Source organism: Lepisma saccharinum, chromosome 8 (genome assembly GCF_977018435.1).
Source record: "Lepisma saccharinum chromosome 8, izLepSacc3.1, whole genome shotgun sequence".
Lineage (NCBI taxonomy): Eukaryota > Metazoa > Arthropoda > Insecta > Zygentoma > Lepismatidae > Lepisma > Lepisma saccharinum.
The window spans coordinates 33,396,167-33,416,057 of NC_139236.1; the positions used below are offsets into that span (position 1 = coordinate 33,396,167).

General features: G+C 38.3%; 1 protein-coding gene across 4 annotated transcripts in view; it reads left to right on the forward strand.

Annotated features, from left to right (window-relative positions):
* trc (Serine/threonine-protein kinase tricornered) overlaps nucleotides 1-19,891 on the forward strand; it is a 171,003-nt gene that overhangs the window by 138,174 nt on the left and 12,938 nt on the right. For all 4 annotated transcript variants that reach the window (XR_014441995.1, XM_083126450.1, XM_083126449.1 and 1 more), the window contains 6 exons: nucleotides 10,631-10,805; nucleotides 11,896-12,103; nucleotides 14,157-14,274; nucleotides 16,982-17,121; nucleotides 17,511-17,690; nucleotides 18,538-18,661. Coding sequence is in view for 3 of the 4 variants with exons in the window: in XM_083126450.1 (XP_082982576.1) it covers nucleotides 10,631-10,805; nucleotides 11,896-12,103; nucleotides 14,157-14,274; nucleotides 16,982-17,121; nucleotides 17,511-17,690; nucleotides 18,538-18,661 (945 nt within the window). In the remaining variant the exon portion in view is untranslated. The remainder of the gene's footprint in view (nucleotides 1-10,630; nucleotides 10,806-11,895; nucleotides 12,104-14,156; nucleotides 14,275-16,981; nucleotides 17,122-17,510; nucleotides 17,691-18,537; nucleotides 18,662-19,891) is intronic.

Consider the following 19,891-nt stretch of genomic DNA (forward strand, 5'->3'; position numbering starts at 1 on the left):
AAGTGGAATGCAATCGGAATGTTTCCAAATGACATCTGATAAGCAGCTAAACAAATACGTTGTAAATTGCGCAGATCATTCATATTTTGTAGTTCGTTGTGCAGTGAGGAGAAATTTGGCATTGTGATAGAATCATATAATAATGTCTTTATGATTTATACCCGTGCTTTCTTTCCATTTCGATGATTTTGCGTCGCTTTTCTACCTCTTGAGTTAATTGCGACGACATTCATAAATTATTAACTTGATAACAGGACAATCACAATTATACATCTGATGCCTACTGCTCAGGTGTCCGGCTTTTTTATCTCGTTAAAGCTGACCATGTCTACAAGAAAACCGGATACGCTCCTTATTGGGTGACAACGCAGATAAGAGTAAATCGATGGGTTATGTATTATGCAAGTCTTAGCCTATATTATTTCAGCAAAGGCTATAATTACAGCACTTCTATAAAAGCGCTAAATTTCTTCCGACCGAGTAAGATTCGTATGTATGCTTGTGTGTTAGAATTTGTGGAACTAGTGAATAAGAGTTGAATGTGAATAATTGTTTGCACTGCCATCTACAATTAGACTTGGTGAAGCGTAGTTTCTATGTGAAGGTGTTGTCGATTTCGAGTGCAAGCTTTCGTTTCCTTGGAATCCACCAATCAATGCAATCAATATTATATTGGTGAGTCCGAGTGAACGAGAGTTCGATATGGACAACATTTAGGGTGGTCAGTCATAGCAGTAGGGAAATTAAATGAACCATAAGCCTATCACGAGTGTCAAGATTGACAGTAAAAGGAAATAAGACTGTTGGCCATACACACGATTTAAAAGATTCTTCTCGGAAAGGAAACTGTCAAAGTGTGCTGGGCTTTCAGATACAAATAGGAAAGATTAAAATTCTGGAAGCTGTACGAACGTCATAGTGTACTCTGAAAATGACGTGATAGTGACTGATAACCTGTAAACATACTGGTATGGTGAGCGCACAATAAGCGAATTCAGTTCTAGAAGTGTGAAATTTCATGTTGAACTTTGTTCCCGAACATAAAAATGAGGCGTTTTTAAAATGGCTTCAAACAATTCTCAATATAGTTAATGTTATCGCCACATTTTCTCGGTAAGCGGATAGATTTTTTGGTGAAAAGTTCCATTTTAAGACTCCCAAGATAAGGATTTGGAGGACGCCTTTTTATTGTGCTTGGTTAATCTTGTTTTTCGACTACTAGTAATTGCTGAGAATTCATTCTTCGTGCCCCTATTCCACCTTCTCTGTAGTAAACACAGTACATCATGAAAATACTGGTAATTCCTTCAAATGTGGTTAACATCCTCCACAACTTTTCATAATAGTTGTATCGACCAGATTGATCGTACAAACAATATAATCCTGCTAACCGAGGGAACAAGCATCGGAAAAAGGTAGGTATTTGAAACGTTAACAGGAATACATAAATATTGTTACAAACCGTGAGAGGTATTGGCAAGCGGTTGTCGAGTGAAATTATATATCCAGATATCGTGCACTATGTTGTCTCGTTTGTAGAAGCTATACTCATAGTATGAAACTAGATCGTTCCTGTTCAGGGAACAGTTCAACCTTGCAGTTACATGTGCTTGTGTAATATTAAGCTTATTAAAGCTCGTGTTGCGTAGGAATTAATGGGAACAACGCACAGAAAGGTTCACACTAGAAAGTAGGCTGTAAAAAATGACCTTTTGCATGGGAAAATTTTACACCAGTGTCGCAACTTTTATATCCTTGTCACTTACCCGAAATTATTGGAAACCGTGTGATATTTTAAGGAAATTGAGGATAAATGTTTAAAAGTTATTGTTGGCGTAGGTTCTATTTGTAATCCGAAATTTCAAAGTTTCACTCTTGTTTAGATAGGATAATTGGGATTGGACCTACAGTTTCGTATGGAATCCTAACCACTGTGCAACGTGCCTCCACCGGAAATCGAACCAGGCACTCCATGATGCAAGGCTGTAATGTTAGCCACGGAAGGTCGTAAACTGTGATTCATGGAAAGTTTGTACTAATACAAGGCCTGATGTTTGTCCATACATTTCGCGTTGGTGAACGACGTACATATAGAGGAGTACTCTTGTGATGTTATATTCAGTGTGTGCCTGGAATTTCACTTTTTTTCCTCCTTTGAAGGAAGTGATTGCTAGCATATCGGTAATGTGCATCTCAACTTGTTTCATAAAGGTTACTTGCAAGGCATGCCGTATTTATGATCACATTTTGGAGGATTAATATTCCTATCATTGGGATCATTGTGGACCACCACTAGCGTACGGAGGACGTTTTTTTGGAAGGGGTGGGAATTGGAAATGTGGATATTACATTGCTGCTTTCTAGGGGTGGGCTTTACACAAAATATTTCGTAATTACCATTTTTAACATTCGTTTGGGAAGTTGTTCAAAGACAAAAATGGTAATCGGCGCCATTTTAAGGTGGGTTTGCATTTACCACTTTGATTTTCCCCGAGTTCTTTACTTCATTGAGTTAGTGTTTTAAGTCCACTTTATGCACAGTAAGGCTAATCGGGACTGGACCTACAGTTTAAAGTAGGATCCGAACCACTATGTGCCTCCACCGGGCATCGAACCCGGGACCCCTTGATTACAAGGCGACGACGCTACGACTGCGCCATCGGGAGGCCCCATCAGAGTTCTTTACCGCTTCCATTTGAAAATGTTGATTTTTCTCAAAATTTCTGGGTGGGCTGCAGCTCCATGAGCTTCACCCTTGTACGCTAATGTTAACCATGGTGATATCCTGTAAACAGAGCAGTTTTACATCAGCAATGTGCAAGTGTTCCTTCCCTTTCCCAAGGACCTTTGTGACATTGATAATATTTTCTGGGGGATGGGAAGCATTTATTTATTTTCTTGTTTGTAGCAGAAGGCAGCACGGGGATGGCCACGTCGACTTGGGAGGCGTTCGCCCCTACCTCCCCTCTTGTGCCATCACCGCATACATATTTAGAAAGGAATAAGAAAAACCCGAAATGGAATCGTAAATATATCACCGGTTATGTGGCAGTAATTTGTGAGATCGTCAGCTTTTCAACTGAACTGGAACTTCGAATGGTCGACTTCCTGATAGCTTTGTTGCCATGCCATATTTTCCCGTCTTTTTGTGGAAATCTGCTCTCTGCTTACGGTGATTGAGCGCTGAGTATAGGTACACGGAATGACCTCCCCTATCAAGATTGAATTCAGTCCAAAAGCAGCGGAGACTAAAGTTAGCCTGACCCGGCGAGCCTTGTGACATTTACCCATCTTGCGTAACGAAGTGGCTTTCCCCGATATCCACACAAAAGGTCGTTTGCATCAACAACCGCAGCTAAGCTATTCACTTTGGTGTTTTATGATTTGTTTGGCGGGTGCACGTGCGGTAATTGCGGAACTCTACAGGACGACTTGGTCGACTAGCAACAACTCGCTACCGTCGTATTCTTCCTAGATCATAGGCGCCGACTCCATGGGGCTTAGGGGGCTCGAGCCCCCCCCCCCCAATGTTAACGATGTGGGGGCAGAGCCCCCCAAATAATTTTGCTTAGGAGGATGTAATGTATTATTTTGCTTCACTTGTAAAGTTTACTCTGAATTGTGCCACATGAACTTAACTTTAAACACACATTTGAAATGTTCTAGACCAGCAACTTTGGGGGGCTGAGACCGCTAAACCATCAACTTTGGGGGGGCTATGACCAGGGACAGCAAAACACATGACTTATAACTATATACTAAGTATATACTTATGAGTATTGTTAAATGTTTTACTAAAAAGATTTTCAAAAGACGATGTGCATGAACTAGGGTAGTTCGGGCTACAAATGGCTCTCACAAGACATTCAGAACGAGATCATTGATATATTAGGGAGATCTGTTTTGCGCTCCGAGGTAGATATTAAAAGTCGGGAATATTTTGCTATTATGGTTGACGAAACTTGTGACATATCCATCCGTGGACAATTAATATTCTGCATTCGAACTGTGAATAAAAATTTTGATATTTTTTTAGGAATTCGTGAGCTTTTATGAGATTCCGAACACTGAAGCCAAAACTTAAAAAAGGGAGAGTGAGTCATTTATTAATTTATTTCAGTGATCAGAGCCCCCCCAATAATTTTGGCAAGTCGGCGCCCCTGTCCTAGATCTAGGGTGATGAACTTGTTCGGATCAGATTTAGTTTGCTATTGTTACAGGCATAAAAAGTGGGAGCACTTCTGGTTCTGTTGCCGCCAATTTTGGAATGTTGCGTTGCATGTGCAGGGTGTCCCAATAAAATGTATACACGGCTTGAATGAAGATAAAGTCCTTGTTGTAGAACGCACAGTTTAATTTCAAAAATTAAAGGAAGCTACATTGTTTTCGTCAATGCCTATTCTGGTCCAGGCACTGTTGGAAACGCAAAGCAATGGAACGCAAACATCAAGAATGATTTCGTTCGGTATTGTGCGCATTCTCGTTTAATGGCTGCCTTCAATTCGTTTTTGTACCGCAAACTTTATCTATTATGCATCCTTATACAAAAAGTATTCTTCTGAACTTCCTCGTCCAATCCATTTGTTTGGCACTACTTGCCAAGTACCACTCGCAAAACTCACTGTCCGGTCTTCTTTGAGAGCGTGGACTCCTCTTGCAATGTAACTCTCCCTATGGGACACTTGATTTTGAAAATTCCTATCTCACGACCCGCTTGCCGCACAGATATTCTTGAACTCTGGTGATACAACTCCATCAACCTTTGTTTCTTTGTGGGCTCATCTATGTGCGCAGTCTTCCGGAACGTTGCCATTCTCTTCTCAACTGTCTTTTCACATCAACTGCATTTTCAAGCTTCCAGTAACACTTTAGGGTAAATTTTCTTTGTTCGAGGCTGTCTGGCTTGACTCATTATTTCAAATTGATGAGCTCAGAAAATTGTGAGTTATCAGCTGTTAAAGTGTGTGTACATTTTTTTTGGACACCATGTATTCGTTTCACCTTCGTAATTCAATAAATTCATGTACGTAAAGGAGAGCTACACCGAAAGTGCGATGGCTAACGCTGTTGCCTTGAGTCAAGAGGTCACAGGTTGGATTTCCGCTGGAAGCGTATTTTACAGTGATTTGGATTCAATTTAATAACTGTAGGTCCAGTCTGAGTTCTGCGAATACGTAAAGGACTGATTCTGTACTTCATGCCCACCCCAAAAATGAATGGATGTGCATTCTCATTGACAGCTACAAGAAATTCTGCAGTATATTTAAAAAGTGTATATTTTAAAATTTTAAGAAAACCCTCACTTTAATATTAATTTTATCGGCCCTTTCACAGTGCCCTGTCAGCGGCCAGGACACGTGCCCTCTCCTAAAAGAACAGAACTCTTGCACTCTTACTCCCAATTTATATATGCGTTGAGTGTATTAGCGAAAGGTGGAGCCAATTGGCGTCTCCCATAGGCCTCCTGATGACTGGGGGAAAAAAAGAGGAAAAAACCCGCCCCCAAAGGGCTCGCGGGAGTGAGTGGCGCCCGACCTGAGTCAACCTGCAACCACACGTAAGGCGCAGATCTCCCTGGGGACACTAATGTACTCCCCAAGCACATTATAGTCCCAGGTTTGATCTTTTGCCTAGGTGTGATTCTAACCCGAGAGTTTAGGCTGGAAGTGGCCCCTTTGGAAAGGCCTCCATTCCATGCAGGAGGCATGCACTAGTTGGCTATCTACCTACAAGGACATCGGATATCGGACCTGGTTTAAATCTTTCAAGATGTTTCTACCAGGGATTTGAAATTAGACAGTGTGAAAAAAATACAAGTAAACAAAAATGAGAAGGGAAGCTCTCCGAGGGTAAAATTGTGCGAGCAGACAAAACCTCGGCCGCGTCTTTAATTAGCTAGCTTCATCTAGGATAGCGGTATCTGTAAAACCTTCACGTTGATGGGGAGGAAAAACCACACACCCTAATGGTGCCTATCCTTACGGGGGAAGGATGGATCGGGATTTAGGTAGAAGTAGGAAGAGCCCGAAAGCTATCTGCAATGCTATGTGTTAGTAGGACCTACTCATTCAGACTGACAACCTTGTTTGAATACAAATAGTTTTTTAAAAAAAAATCAAGGGCCGCTGCATACCATCCTGGAATTTCGATGTTCTCGCTGCCTGCAGTCTGGTACTGGATTCAGTCATGTTCTCTATGCATTGCTGCTGTTCCAAACGATTCTTTCCCAATTTAGATAGAGAGCAAGAAGCATGTCGAACGCTGGCGCTCGGAGCCAACAGGCCATCGACGTCCCTCCTGATGACTGGCCGAGTGCGAGTCGAAGGTGGTGTAGCCTTTCTATTGGGTCAAGTGCCCCATCAACTCATTCTTGAGTGCGCGTTAGTTCGGTTCAGTGCCTGTTAACAACGATCAATTGTCTCAACATTAGTATGGGGAAGTCCACTCGTGTCATGCAGCAAATGCGTGATGGCTGTCGGAAGGAACGAGAGGAGGAGGGGGGGGGATACTGAAACGGTGCCAGGGAGCTCGCCCGATCCGTTACCGCAGTCAGTTTCCAGAGGACCAGTACTTCTTACCCAGACCTTGCGAAGGAGACGCCCTGAATTTAAAAAAAAGGGACGTGCCTCACTTTAGTGCCGCAGTAACGAGCAAAAATTCTGCCAATTTCTCGACTTTCCTCTCTGTGTGTTGCTTGCGAAATAACGATACCCTGAATATATTGTCATTTGTTAAATCTGATCGCATCATGTTCACTATCATTTATTCATCATATACATTTGGTTCATCGCAGATTCTGGCAATGAATTTTCAACATGCACTTACAAATCCTTGCTTTATGGTCATTTTGGTGCTGGAGTTACTATTATAAGCACATATTATCGCCCATACAGCTTCTTTTCCAAATCCATTCACAAAGAAGACCCATACCCAGGTCGAGATTCGAACTCGGAACTCCGCTGTGATAGCCACTACGCCACGGAGGTCGGCATTAAGAACTTCGACTTCCTCTCTGTGCTAAATCGCCTATAGCTGCAGTTAACTTTTCACTGTGTACAAATAAGCATTCCCGACCTTATATTTTAATCGACAAATTGGTTATCTTGATTGAGCAAGCAATTGTACACCTTTGTATCTGCTAGTCGATCGGAATGTAGTAAAACTCCATCCCTTCATTGTGTGCATCAGTGAACTAGCTAGGGAACGTGTTGAACCGAACAGCATACTGTACTTGTGCGAATGCAAATAAATTATATCGATGGTCAAGTACGGCTAAATTTGGTTCTCGAACCATATGTTCGTGTTTTGGTGATGAAGATAAGAGTAGGAAGCTTGGAAATATTGATTTTTTTTTTGTATTAGCTAATTTAGTTAATCGATAAAAAAAGGACACCATGAAATTAATTTTTATGTAGTGCCCTTACTATAAGAAGTGATTATAGGACCTTGTAATCAAAGGTTCCCGTATTCGTCCTCTGCTCAGTGGTTCGGATCTTACGTTAAACCATAGGGTTCAGTTCAAATGAGCATATTTTAACATCAAGTAGACTTCAAACAAATTTTAAAATAACCTGAGAGAGACAATTATGTTGTTCATATCGGACCGGTTAATAATAATAATAATTTCTGTTAATTCCCAGTTCATTGGATCCTCGGTCAAAACAATGTAAGAGGTTTTGATAAACAAAAGCAACACGATTGAGGTTCTGATCACAGTGTGGCGCATCTGTTCGATGTTGCTTATGCAAATGACTTTCCCAGGCCACATGTGATGATGACAAGCACACATGAAATCCGCTACTTTCTCACGCGAGGCCAATAAAGCAGGTGGGGAGGGGAGGGTAACGGTTGGGAACAAGGAAGAGCGGAGGACCGCTCAAGGAAACAATTGGCTAGCTGTTTTTTCCGCGGCCCACTTGAGGAGCGAATGATTGGAAGATGAGGCAATTACGAGTTGCGCAACGTGATGGACATTCGGTATTTGCTCCTCGGTTTCATTTGCGAGCTAAAGGAGGTTGACGTTTTTATGAGACCGTGGCAACAGCGTGTACTTCCGCAGTTGGCATTGCGCCAGGATAATTGATGCTGGATCGCAATATTAATCGGGCAATCGAATCGACCTAGCTTCTGTGAAATAAGAACATTGATATCATCTGATAAAATCAGGTTTTCCCTATATAATTATGAAAGATTTGGCCACATGACACGAAACATCCCCCAAGAACGAATCCTGGCTCTTCCACTGCACTACAGTACAAGATAATATCTCCAATTTCGTCTTCCAGTTTATATTGAGAGGTTCATATCTTCATTTATTTCCAGAATCTATACTTCCCTAATGTTGGCAACACAAAGAAACTGAAGATTCAGGGTGGATCATATTTGGGGCAAAAATTAATTTCCTCTCCGTTGTGTATGGGGGGTGGGGAGCAACTAGTTGGCGCTGGCATTGTTGTGTGTATTCTTGCATGGGGGGAGGGCAGAAAACTGCTCTATGCCTCTGGATCAAATTGTAAGAATCTTGACGTCATACTAGGGTGCAATTTATAGGCACTAAAAACCTCTCAAATAGGCAGGCAAGTAGGCACAAAAATGATCAAAATAGGCACTTAAAAGGCTCTATAAATTAAGAAAATGCACTAAAATAGGCATTTAAAAACATCCTAAAATTTAAAAAGATGTTAAAATAGGCAGTTCAACAAAACAAACGCTTACATTCTTCAGCCAAAGGCGGGTAAAAAAGGTGAAGTAAGCAAATATTGCAGAATAGGCATTTATAGGCACTATAGAAATACGTTTTCAGACTAGAAACACCATGAAACGAACTTTAAACATTAAAGCCTATATTTTACTACAAAGGAATAAAAAAGGCAAGTAGGCAAAAATCCGCACCTTAGTCATCACTAGACCTCGGATTTTAGGTTTTTAACCTATTTTTTCCTTTACGTGTATGTAAGAAATAAGTTATGTCAGCGTTTTGTTAAAAAAACGCAACAACAGATGAAGTTTTATAGTGCCTAGAAAACCTGTTTTGCTTGTCAGAACCTATTTTAGGTTTTTGCGCCTAAATGAAGCCTTGTTTTAGGTTTTTATATATTTTTGAAGGTCTTACAGAGTTTTTATGTCCCACAGAGGCATTTGCTTTGTTTGGTCACGAAAAATTTCAATGACGAACGTGTTTGAAACGTACTCTCTGTCGATTTCCCTTCCTCCAAGTGGATGGTAATTTTTCAAAGCTCTAAACAAAGCAAAATATCTGGTGCCACTGTTACCTGTACGATCCAAAGTGGTCTGATCCGTGTGGTCTTGCTCACTTTCGCGTCACTTTGGTGCTTTTTGGCATTCACGCCTTGCAAACTAACATTTCAGCATTGAAGTTTGCACCACTATGTTTTTGTTAAAGGATTATTTTCAGCATATAAGATGATCCTCACAGACAAAATTGCAGTTTGACTGTGGATAACATGGAAAAAGATTGTTGCCTAACTATCGATTGATTGAGTTGTTGTTTTAAGTCCACTTTGTCCACAGTAAGGCTAATCGGGACTGGACCTACAGCTTTAAGTCCATCGGCTATCGAACCCGGGACACCTTGATTGCAAGGCGAAGACGCTACCACTGCGCACGCCATCGGGGAGCTACATTATTGCCTAACTATACGGCAAAGAGTGGATTTTAATAGCAAATTTCCAATGGTAAGTTTTGCCATCGCCGTAGGGTTAGGCAACACGCATAACGTTATGCACGATAGTGCATATTTCAGGATATAGGTGTCCTATTTTCATTGTCGGTGACTATACCTAATCAGCATTTTTCAGGAATTTTGAACTATTTTAAGTTTTTTTTAACCTACTTCAGGATTTTCCGAGCCTAACGTTAGATTTGTATCACCTATTTTAGGATTTTTAGAACCTATTTTATGATTTTTAGAGTCTATTTTAGGAACCTAAAAGCACACTTTTTAGAATCTAAAAATCCGAGGTTTAACCATCACATGAAAATCCAGAGGGTGAGCAGTATTTCGAAAATTCGTGATGACCTCCTAGATGGGAGGTGGGGGCAGGGCATACCTCGAGAAATTTTTGTAGGGATTTTTTTTTTTTTTTTGATATAGGCAACCACATTGAAATGGGCGGCAAAATATGAATTTCTAGGAATTGAACCATGCAAAGAAATCTGTTTTTGTCCTACCTTAGTGTACGATCGAGGATTTGTAGAGCTGTACTTAGTTATATGCTTCAATTTGTTGGACTTGGGCTCGCTACAACGCTAGGGGGTCCCAGGTTCGAATCCTGGCATGGGTGTTCTTTGTGAGTGTCCCTTCATCTCACCATGTCATCACTCATTCACCCTCATCGTCGCAATTAGCAAGAAGTGGCAGAAAAGAAACTCTAAATAACAAAAATCAAATCAAATCATGTCACTTTGCTAGCAATTACAGATTTATTTCGTACCTTTAGTTTCACAAAGTTTTTTGACAAATTTTGCAGAACAGATGACATAAATAATTTAAATGAAGTAACTGTCAAAAAATACTTTTCCGTCGATAGTTTGTAGATTCGAACACCAGTAATTTCATAGCAAATGTGTAAATATTTTTATCTGAAATGCATTATTTACATTTTTCTAGGTTGGCAAAGCTAGAGGAATCCTTGAAAGATGAGGGTCTCACAGAAGCACAAAAGCAGGAGAAAAGACAACAGCATGCCCAAAAAGAAACTGAGTTTTTGAGGCTTAAACGATCTCGTCTTGGAGTGGAAGACTTTGAACCATTGAAGGTTATAGGCAGAGGGGCATTTGGAGAGGTAAGGCTTTCTTCGTTACCTGAAGTTATTTAATAAACTTTTTTTGATTACAGCAAAATTCTACTTGAATGTTACCAGCTCTAAAGATACATGCACCTCAATTATATGTGTGGAGCTGGAGTACACTTATTGACTTGACTCATTTATTTCCAGGTAAAAATAATATAAAGATAATCTACTGTGATCATTGCTTCTTGTTTGAACCTAACCTACTACTAAATCTAACATAAGAGGTGCAAAATTCGATGGCAGATTATTATTGAGATTTTAAGTGGATAACAGATATTAAGAACCACCCAGAAAATTTAAAAGTTTAAATGCATTCAGTTAGAACAAGAATAAAATATGTATATATGTAGATTTAAGTGAATATCACCTAATGTACTAATGGTTCAGTATTTATATTTTATGTTTACTGTGCGAGGGATGGGAACCAATATTCTACTGACCCGAAATAAATTTATGTATGTTCCTTGAAGAGTAGGTATGGTATCGAGATCAGTGGCTCGGGTTATACATGCCTGTCTCATTCAGTCTTGCCTCAAGTTGTAAATACTTGTCTTGATCTTGTCTCGAACACAGTAGAAACAAAATTTACAATATGTCACAGTACGGACTTTTACAGTTTAAGGCAAACAACTTTTCTTGAAGTTTTTTTGTTGATGACTCATTTTGACACTATGGTCCCTCAAAAAACAGAATTGTATCCTGAATGTATATGCAACCATCCATGAAGGCTCACAATTGTCACTAATGCATTGACTTTGTAATTACTCTAAACAAAATACATAACTTATCTATAAATAATCAGACCTGTATTTGCTTGATTTTAATCAAATTTTTAAATACTATACCACAGTCTTAAGCAAGATATGATATCAGACAGTAAGTCTCCGTAGTTTAAATGTGTTGGTCATATGAATGCAGCACATCTTGTTACTCAAGGCTATCAGTATAACTTAAGATTTCAACCATATTTGTGAGAAAACTACATAAAAAAATATTAATTTTGTTATTTTAATTTGAATATTTTTTTATACTTCATCTGTGTATACCTGATTATATTTAACTCACTGTTGGTCATTTCCAGGTACGTTTGGTTCAGAAAAAGGACACAGGCCACGTGTATGCAATGAAAATATTGAGGAAAGCAGATATGCTGGAAAAAGAGCAGGTTGCACATGTACGAGCAGAACGGGACGTGTTAGTGGAAGCAGATCATCAGTGGGTAGTTAAAATGTATTACAGTTTCCAGGACCCCATCAACCTTTATCTCATAATGGAATTCCTCCCCGGGGGTAAGTAGTAATTCCCTCTTTCATTTTTATAGTAGGCCTTACTTTAATTTGGTTGAGCAAAATGAACAAAAACATTGTTATTTTGAATGTTTTAAGATTCTTGATGCAAGAAAACATTATTCTTTTTTCGAATAAGTGTTCTTGGGTTATCAGTCAGGTTAATTTGATGTTGGTATCCAATTTTTTGAGTGCATACATTGCTCTCACCTTATCCTGATAATGAAAGCAATGTATGCGCTTGAAAGGTAGGATGCTAACACCTGGCTGATAACCCAAAAACACTTATTCGAATTCTTTGCCAGGAAAGCTAAAATTCCTATTATTCTTTTTATTTTAGAGAATACATGATATTTTGATTTTGTAACATAATTTTTCATCTCTCTTTGAAATATAACAAGCAATTTGCACTATTAACAACAACCAAGAAATTACACAAAATACATAAATTTCTTTATTGTACAGTGTTGCAAAAGTAGATTATATGATTAAAAGGCAGCTATCTTATAATATTCAAATTATCGCATGTAAATCTATGAATAATTTAAACAATATTGTAGTACATTAATATGAGGGTGATTCAAATGAAAACTTTAATTATTTATTATGAGGCAGATGAGGAAATACAGAAAAAATATACATTCATCATTTTTCGACGTAGTCCCCTTGATGTGCAATGCACGTATTCCAGCACTTCAGAAGTGCATGGATACCTCGTGAGAAGAATTCTTTTGGTTGTGACTGTAGCCACTAGTGCACCACAGTTTTCACCTCTTCATCGCCCCAGAAATGCTTGCCTTCCATTGCCTCTTTGAGCCGTCCGAACACATGAGGCAAGTCACTGGGGTCGAGGTCTGGTGAGTAATTTGGGTGTGCGAGATTCAAATTTAATATCCTGGATTGTCGCAACTGTTACGTGGTCGGGCATTGTCAAGCAGTAACAATACACCTGAAGTCATAAGTCCTCGTCATTTACTCCTGATTGCAGGGCGAAGGTGATTTTGGAGCAGATCTACATAAGAAGTACTGGTCACTGTTACTTCCTTTTCCATGTAATGTTAAAAAATTACCCCATTTGCATCCCAGAAGAGAGTGAGCATTAGTTTTCCTGCTGATGGTTGGGTGCGGATTTTTTTGGGTTTTGGCAACTAGCTATGGTGCCATTCCTTGCTCAACATTTTTGTTTCAGGTTGGTGATATTGCACCCAGGTTTCATCTTCTGTAACATTTCTTTCCAGAAATCCATCACCTTCGACCTGGAAACAACGCAATAGTTCTTCACAGGCATCGGTGCGACGGTCTCTCAATTGAGCAGTCGACTGAGGTGGCACCCATCTCGCCGACACTTTATTGAATCGCAGCACATCATGGACAATAATGTGTGTGCTCAACCAACACTAATATCCAAAATGGCAGCTATTTCCTTCACAGTAATAAGCCTGTTTTCCTTCACAAGCTCGTCCACTGTGGCGATGTTTTCGTTCGACACTACGTGGTGTGCGTGGCCCGGTTGCGGACATCCTCCACAGAAGTTACGCCGCTTTTAAACTTTCTACAACACTTGTACACTTGCTGCAGGGACACACACGAATCACTGTACTGCACTTTTATCCTGTGATGAATTTCAAGAGGTTTAACACCTTCACTACTCAAGAAATGCATCACAGATCGCTGCTCTAATGTAGTGCATGTTGACAATGGGCCGGCCATCTTTGCACTGATGCTGCTTCCTTCTTCAGTGTTGCAGTTTCATGTTGCCACCTGTTGGTCAATCTTTCAACCTCAAGGATAACTCCTGTCAACTTACAAATGAATCGTACAACTTTTCGGAATTTTATTGCACTTTTAAGATTTTCATTTGAATCACCCTCGTAGTTGCAATATTTTAGATATTCTGGATAAATTTAAATTGTTCACACATTGGTATCAGTATTTGTTGGAAGGTTAAGGATATCAACATCGGTATCGGTTAAAAGTGGTTTTGGCTCAGCCCTAATTTATATGTATAATGTTTGTTGTACATTAAGTTAATGTTTTTTTTTTATTTCCATTGCAGGGGATATGATGACCTTGTTAATGAAAAAAGATACATTAGCAGAAGAATGTACACAGTTTTACATAGCGGAAACAGCTTTAGCAATAGACTCAATTCACAAGTTGGGTTTCATTCATAGGTAAGTTTTATTTAGGAAATGCCTTTTGTATTCCATTACTCAAAAGTATATATACAATAATGAAGCATAAATATTTTGTATCCTCAAAATTTAGAAAATTACCTTCAGGACAATATTATATTTCAGTTGATGAATTCACTTTTATATTTAATATTTAAAAACTAAATATGACTATGAGGGCTGCTGGAAAAGTTTCTGCAAACTACCACCAACAGTGGCGCTAGTGTTTCGCTATTATAAAAATCAGAAGATTAGACATTTTTTATGTTTAAAGTATCTTTGATTGTTTGTTTAAGCCTATTAGTTTATTTTTCACAGCAGTTTGAAGTAGTAGTTTCATGTGAGGAATGGAAATTTTTCGTGAACACTTTCGGGCAATGACTTTTTATGATTTCAAATGTAGTTTAACATCGAAACAATGCATCGAGCGACTTCATTTGGCTTTTTGGGATGAAGCACCATCCAATAGGGCTGTGTACAATTGGTTTTCTTAATTCCAGCGTGGTTGCACATTTCTCAGTGATGAATTTCGTGAAAGTCGTCCATCCATGTCTGTTGTTGCCAGTAATGTTGATGCTGTGCATGAAATGATTGAAAGAGATCGGCATGTGACATACCATGAGATTCAGGCATCCTTGAACATTGACATGAAAGCAATACATACGGTTTTGCATGGTCATCTGAACGTACGGAAACTTTCAAGCTGTTGGATCCCACACAACTTGACCGAAGCTCAAAAACAGGCTCGTGTAAATTGGTGTAAAGAAATGCTCAAAAAATTCAACCGATGCAAGTCAAATTTGGTGTACTACATCGTTATGGGGGACGAAACTTGGATCTATTCATACGAACAGCAATCCACTGTTTGGGTGGGTGTTTCAAAGTGAGCCGAAACCAACAAAAGTTGTTCGTTCGTGGAGTGCTGCCAAGCAAATTGTTGCTTGTTTCTTTGGTTATACCGGACATGTGGCAACAATAGCTTTAGAAGATTGAAGGACTCTAAATGCTGAGTGGTATACAACAATTTGTTTGCCAAAGTTCATCAATGAATTGCGTAAAACAAACCAAAATCGTCACATCATTCTTCACCACAACAATGCCAGTTCCCACTCAGCACGCCAAACTGTTGATTTTTTGTCCAGTAAAAATGTCGAATTAATGACTCATTGTCCGTACTCACCTGATTTATCACCTAATGACTTCTTTTTGTTCCCACACATCAAAAATAAGATGCGTGGTGGGCAAATTGACGCATTCCAAACAACGGTTTCTGAGGTATCAGCTTCAGAGTGGAAAAAATGCTTTCAAAATTGGTTTGAGCATATGCAAAAGTGTATCAATCTTAAGGGTGAATACTTTGAAAAACAATAAAGCCATTCCCAAAATTTCACATGTCTTTTTTCATATTGATTGCAGAAACTTTTCCAGCAGCCCTCATTTCTAAATTTCATGTGAAATGTATATGGGGAACATTATGCACTAGATATAGTTCTGTCAGTTGGCGGAGTTTTGTTAAGCTTACTAGGGGGAATTTCTAAATTTACTCCCCCAGTCCATTTTCTATATGCTTCAGGAAATATAGCTAGAGGTTTCTAACACAATTCTTCCCTAACCCTTCACCCTCCGAAGTCAGAATATGCAGATTTGTATCATACCACACTCTTTGGGAAGTGTGGAGTATCTATATAGTGAAGTCAGATGAATGATAAGAAGAGTGCAACTGTGTGATTGTGAGAAAGTGTTCTGCAGAAGCAGGGAGAGTACTCATATTCTCAAACACTGGCTGTGGACAGGTCACAGCTCTGATAGTGCCAGAGTAAAAAAATTGCAACAGTTTTCGATTGATTGATTTGGCTGATTTTACTTCTCATTCCTGTCACTTTTGGCTAATCGTGAAGATGAGAATGAGTGATTATATGATGAAATTAATGAAGGGACACACAAAGAACATCCATGCCCAGGCTGGGAATCAAACCTTGGACCTCTGGCATCATAGCGGAAATTTCTAACCACTCTGCCGTGGAGGCTGGCACAATAACCACCATTTTTGAACTTGTACCAAGTTCTCGTCAAGGGGTAAAGACAGCCATCACTCTCAATCTTTCAGAACAGCTTTGTAAGATACATGGAATGTTGTATAATATGAACTTTGCAAATACATTTAAAATCATTCCTAGTTTTAAAAGAAATCATTTTTGGAAGCAGATGTATACAATTTCAACAATAATTCATCATTCATTATCTGTATTTCCAGTTTCTATCATTAATTTCAGACTTTTCCCCCCACCACTTTATATTTTCAACTACCTGTGTGTTACCTGAAATTTCATATTTCCGCATTGCACAATTTAATGTTGTTTCTGATTAATTTCAAAGGCTCACCACCATCATTCACTAAGGGTACAGTGTTCCAGATGCTGTACCCTTAGTGAATGAAATTAATCTGAAGCAACCATTAGATTATGCAACGCGGAAATACGAAATTTCATGTAAGTAGTTCTTAAACTGCGTTTACCGCATCCATCATGATTACCTGTGTGTATAGTTGTATGTCCACAACTGCTTGGAAATAGGTGACACATGGATTTTGTACTCAAAGGTCAAAACTGATAATTTCAGAAAATTATAATTTATCAGTAATCATTGCTGGGTCATTGTCTGTGGACATCAATATTTTAAATGTGTAATGTCTTATATCATATTTCAGGGATATCAAGCCAGATAATTTGCTACTTGATGCTAGAGGCCATATCAAGCTCTCTGATTTCGGGCTGTGTACAGGACTTAAGAAGTCACATCGTACAGAATTCTACAGGGATTTAAGTCAAGCTAAACCTTCAGATTTTAGTAAGTATTAAATCCTAAGTAGGAGAATAAATCGAGTTAGCTAGTAAAAAAAACAGAAGTCAAAATGTTCTCTTAAATTCCCTGGTAATGCCATTATATTTATATTAAATAATTAATTATTCATATTTTCAGAACCACTAAATATTTTGAATACATATTACTACTGATGCATATGAAATAAGTATGTAGATATTTTGTTGGAAAAGCTATCAACTCATGATCTCAGAAAGTGTTTCAAGCTAAGTGCCATGGCTCAAGAGTCTTGTTTTCAAGTAGCTCCTGAATTCTTGAGAACAATCATTTGATTATTGGGTTAGATATTTCCAAAGTGAATTGAAACGTTGTATGATAATACACATATTATGCCTTCTTGTGTTTGTGTGTTTCAGCTTCCAGTCCAATGGACAGCAAACGAAGAGCAGAGAGCTGGAAGAAGAATCGAAGAGCTCTCGCCTATAGCACTGTTGGAACACCAGATTATATAGCACCTGAAGTGTTTCTTCAGACAGGTTATGGCCCTGCGTGTGATTGGTGGAGTTTAGGAGTCATTATGTATGAAATGCTTATAGGTAAGCAGCATTGTGTTTAGCTTTTTGGTCAGTGTTAAAATATCTTTTTTTTTGTGAGCTTGTTTAATCTATTCTTTCTTAAGGTCCAACTTTACTGATAGAACATTATAACATTCATTTTTGTCCAGTGGCGTGCTTTGGATTTTAGAGGGGGGAGGGAGTCCGTATACTCTTCCTGCCTTTGATATTCCTTTTTTAGGAATACATACCCACCTATTCCCCCCCCCCCCCTTGGGCATGTCAGTGCTTTTATCTATAAAGTACATGTTGATTACTGTTATAATAGAAATGGGAGTTATTAATCAGTAGTAGATTTTGTAATGTTGAGTGACAAAATTGCTGATAATTTAACAGAACTGTTATTTTTACAATAACACATAACTTCAGGCACAATTGTGTCATTTTTAAAATTATTTTAAAATATTAAGATATAATTCAACAACATTGTTTATTCATAATTGTTTATATTCTAAGAAAATATCAAAGTCCACAGTTTCACTTTGTAAAGGAAAACCTGTCAAGTTCCATTAATTAAAGAGAAATTGGTCATTCAGGTTTTTCTTAAAAATGGTGACCATTTTATATTACATTAGTGCACTAATTGTATGCATTAATTTATGTCAGTATTCTTTCAGAATTGGCATAGGAACTTCATATCAGGAGGCTAACATATATTATACTTTTGTATTGATTTTATTGACGTATAAATACAACTATGGCCTACATGTGTGATTGTCATTGCTGCTTAAAGAGCCTCTTGCACATTGTGTGGATGTGTGAGGCACTAGGCTTGTTGTAATAAATATAAATGATAGTGATTTTATTCATATTTATGTCTGTATTTCAGGCTACCCACCGTTCTGCAGCGAAAACCCTCAGGAAACTTATAGAAAAGTAATGAATTGGAGGGAGACACTTATCTTCCCTCCTGAGGTTCCCATCTCAGAGGAAGCAAAGGATACTATTCTCAGGTATGAATAATATAGAAGCATACTATGAATTTTCACATGTAGAATCTGTTTAGAAATTGTGCCATTGTTGAACCAACTGAGGTACCAAGCCAGCTAGGTGTTGCTTTAGTTTTCACTTCCTCTGTTCCATCTCCTGTGTGTGCCAAATTATAAGATGGAATCTGTTGTTAGTCTTTCCTGACAGCCATTGGTAAAATATCAGATTATTAGTATAACACAGCCTACCTTTCTTTGTTACTATTTATTGACACTACTATTTAGTGGCTAGTACAATAAAAGTAATGTACCTAGAGTTAATACAGAAAAGATAATGAAGCCAGAAATAGCCAATAACACGCTAGTATACCTGAAGTGGACCTCAAATTACACACTATATTCTGCAGATTCTCAATGTAGTCAGAGATTGGCTTTGTAAACAGTTAGCATGACATGAACTTTTCATAAGTTATATTTTTTCTTTGTAACTAGTTCATATTTAATCTATCGGTGTATTGGTAAAATTTCCCATATCAATATTTCTATGAACAGCCTGTAATTTAGTGTATTTTTTTATGTGAATGTAAAGGTCTCCACACAATGGTTGCATCAGTGTATCAGAAAACAAAACAGCAGAATCCGCACACATAGAAAATTAAATTTTGTAAATCCGTACTTTGCAACACTGTAGTAAAGTTTTTCAAGTATAATAATTCTACTATAATGCACAAACCAATAACAACTAATGTGTATCTCTTTTTTCAGAGCAAAAAATTGTTCACTAAAATGTCTCGACTAAATTATGTATGTCAATTTGGACTACAATCAGTTTTAACGTATATTCACAAGTATACTATGCATCCGAATCTTGCACAAAAGACAGTTTAGTAATAAATTTTAAAAAAAATCGCATAATGGTCACACCCCACTTTTTTTTAAAGAAATTGGCATAAAATCTGCGACAATTATGTGGTGAAATACGGTACTCTGGATTTGTAAAGTAGTTATGTTAATATCTATAATACTATTATAGTATATTCTAATGTAGTACCCATTGCAGTCATGTGGTTACAAACATTAACTATGGATGTGAATGAACCATTCAGATTATCTATGATAGTTTTATGTTGTATTAATAATAGTATTGGTAGCAATTGTTTTGTAGCACTACTTTATTAGTATTGGCAAAAAAATTGTATTGGTCCATCCTTAATATTTAGCCTTGCTCACCTCTGGGTCAAGGGGTAAGCATGA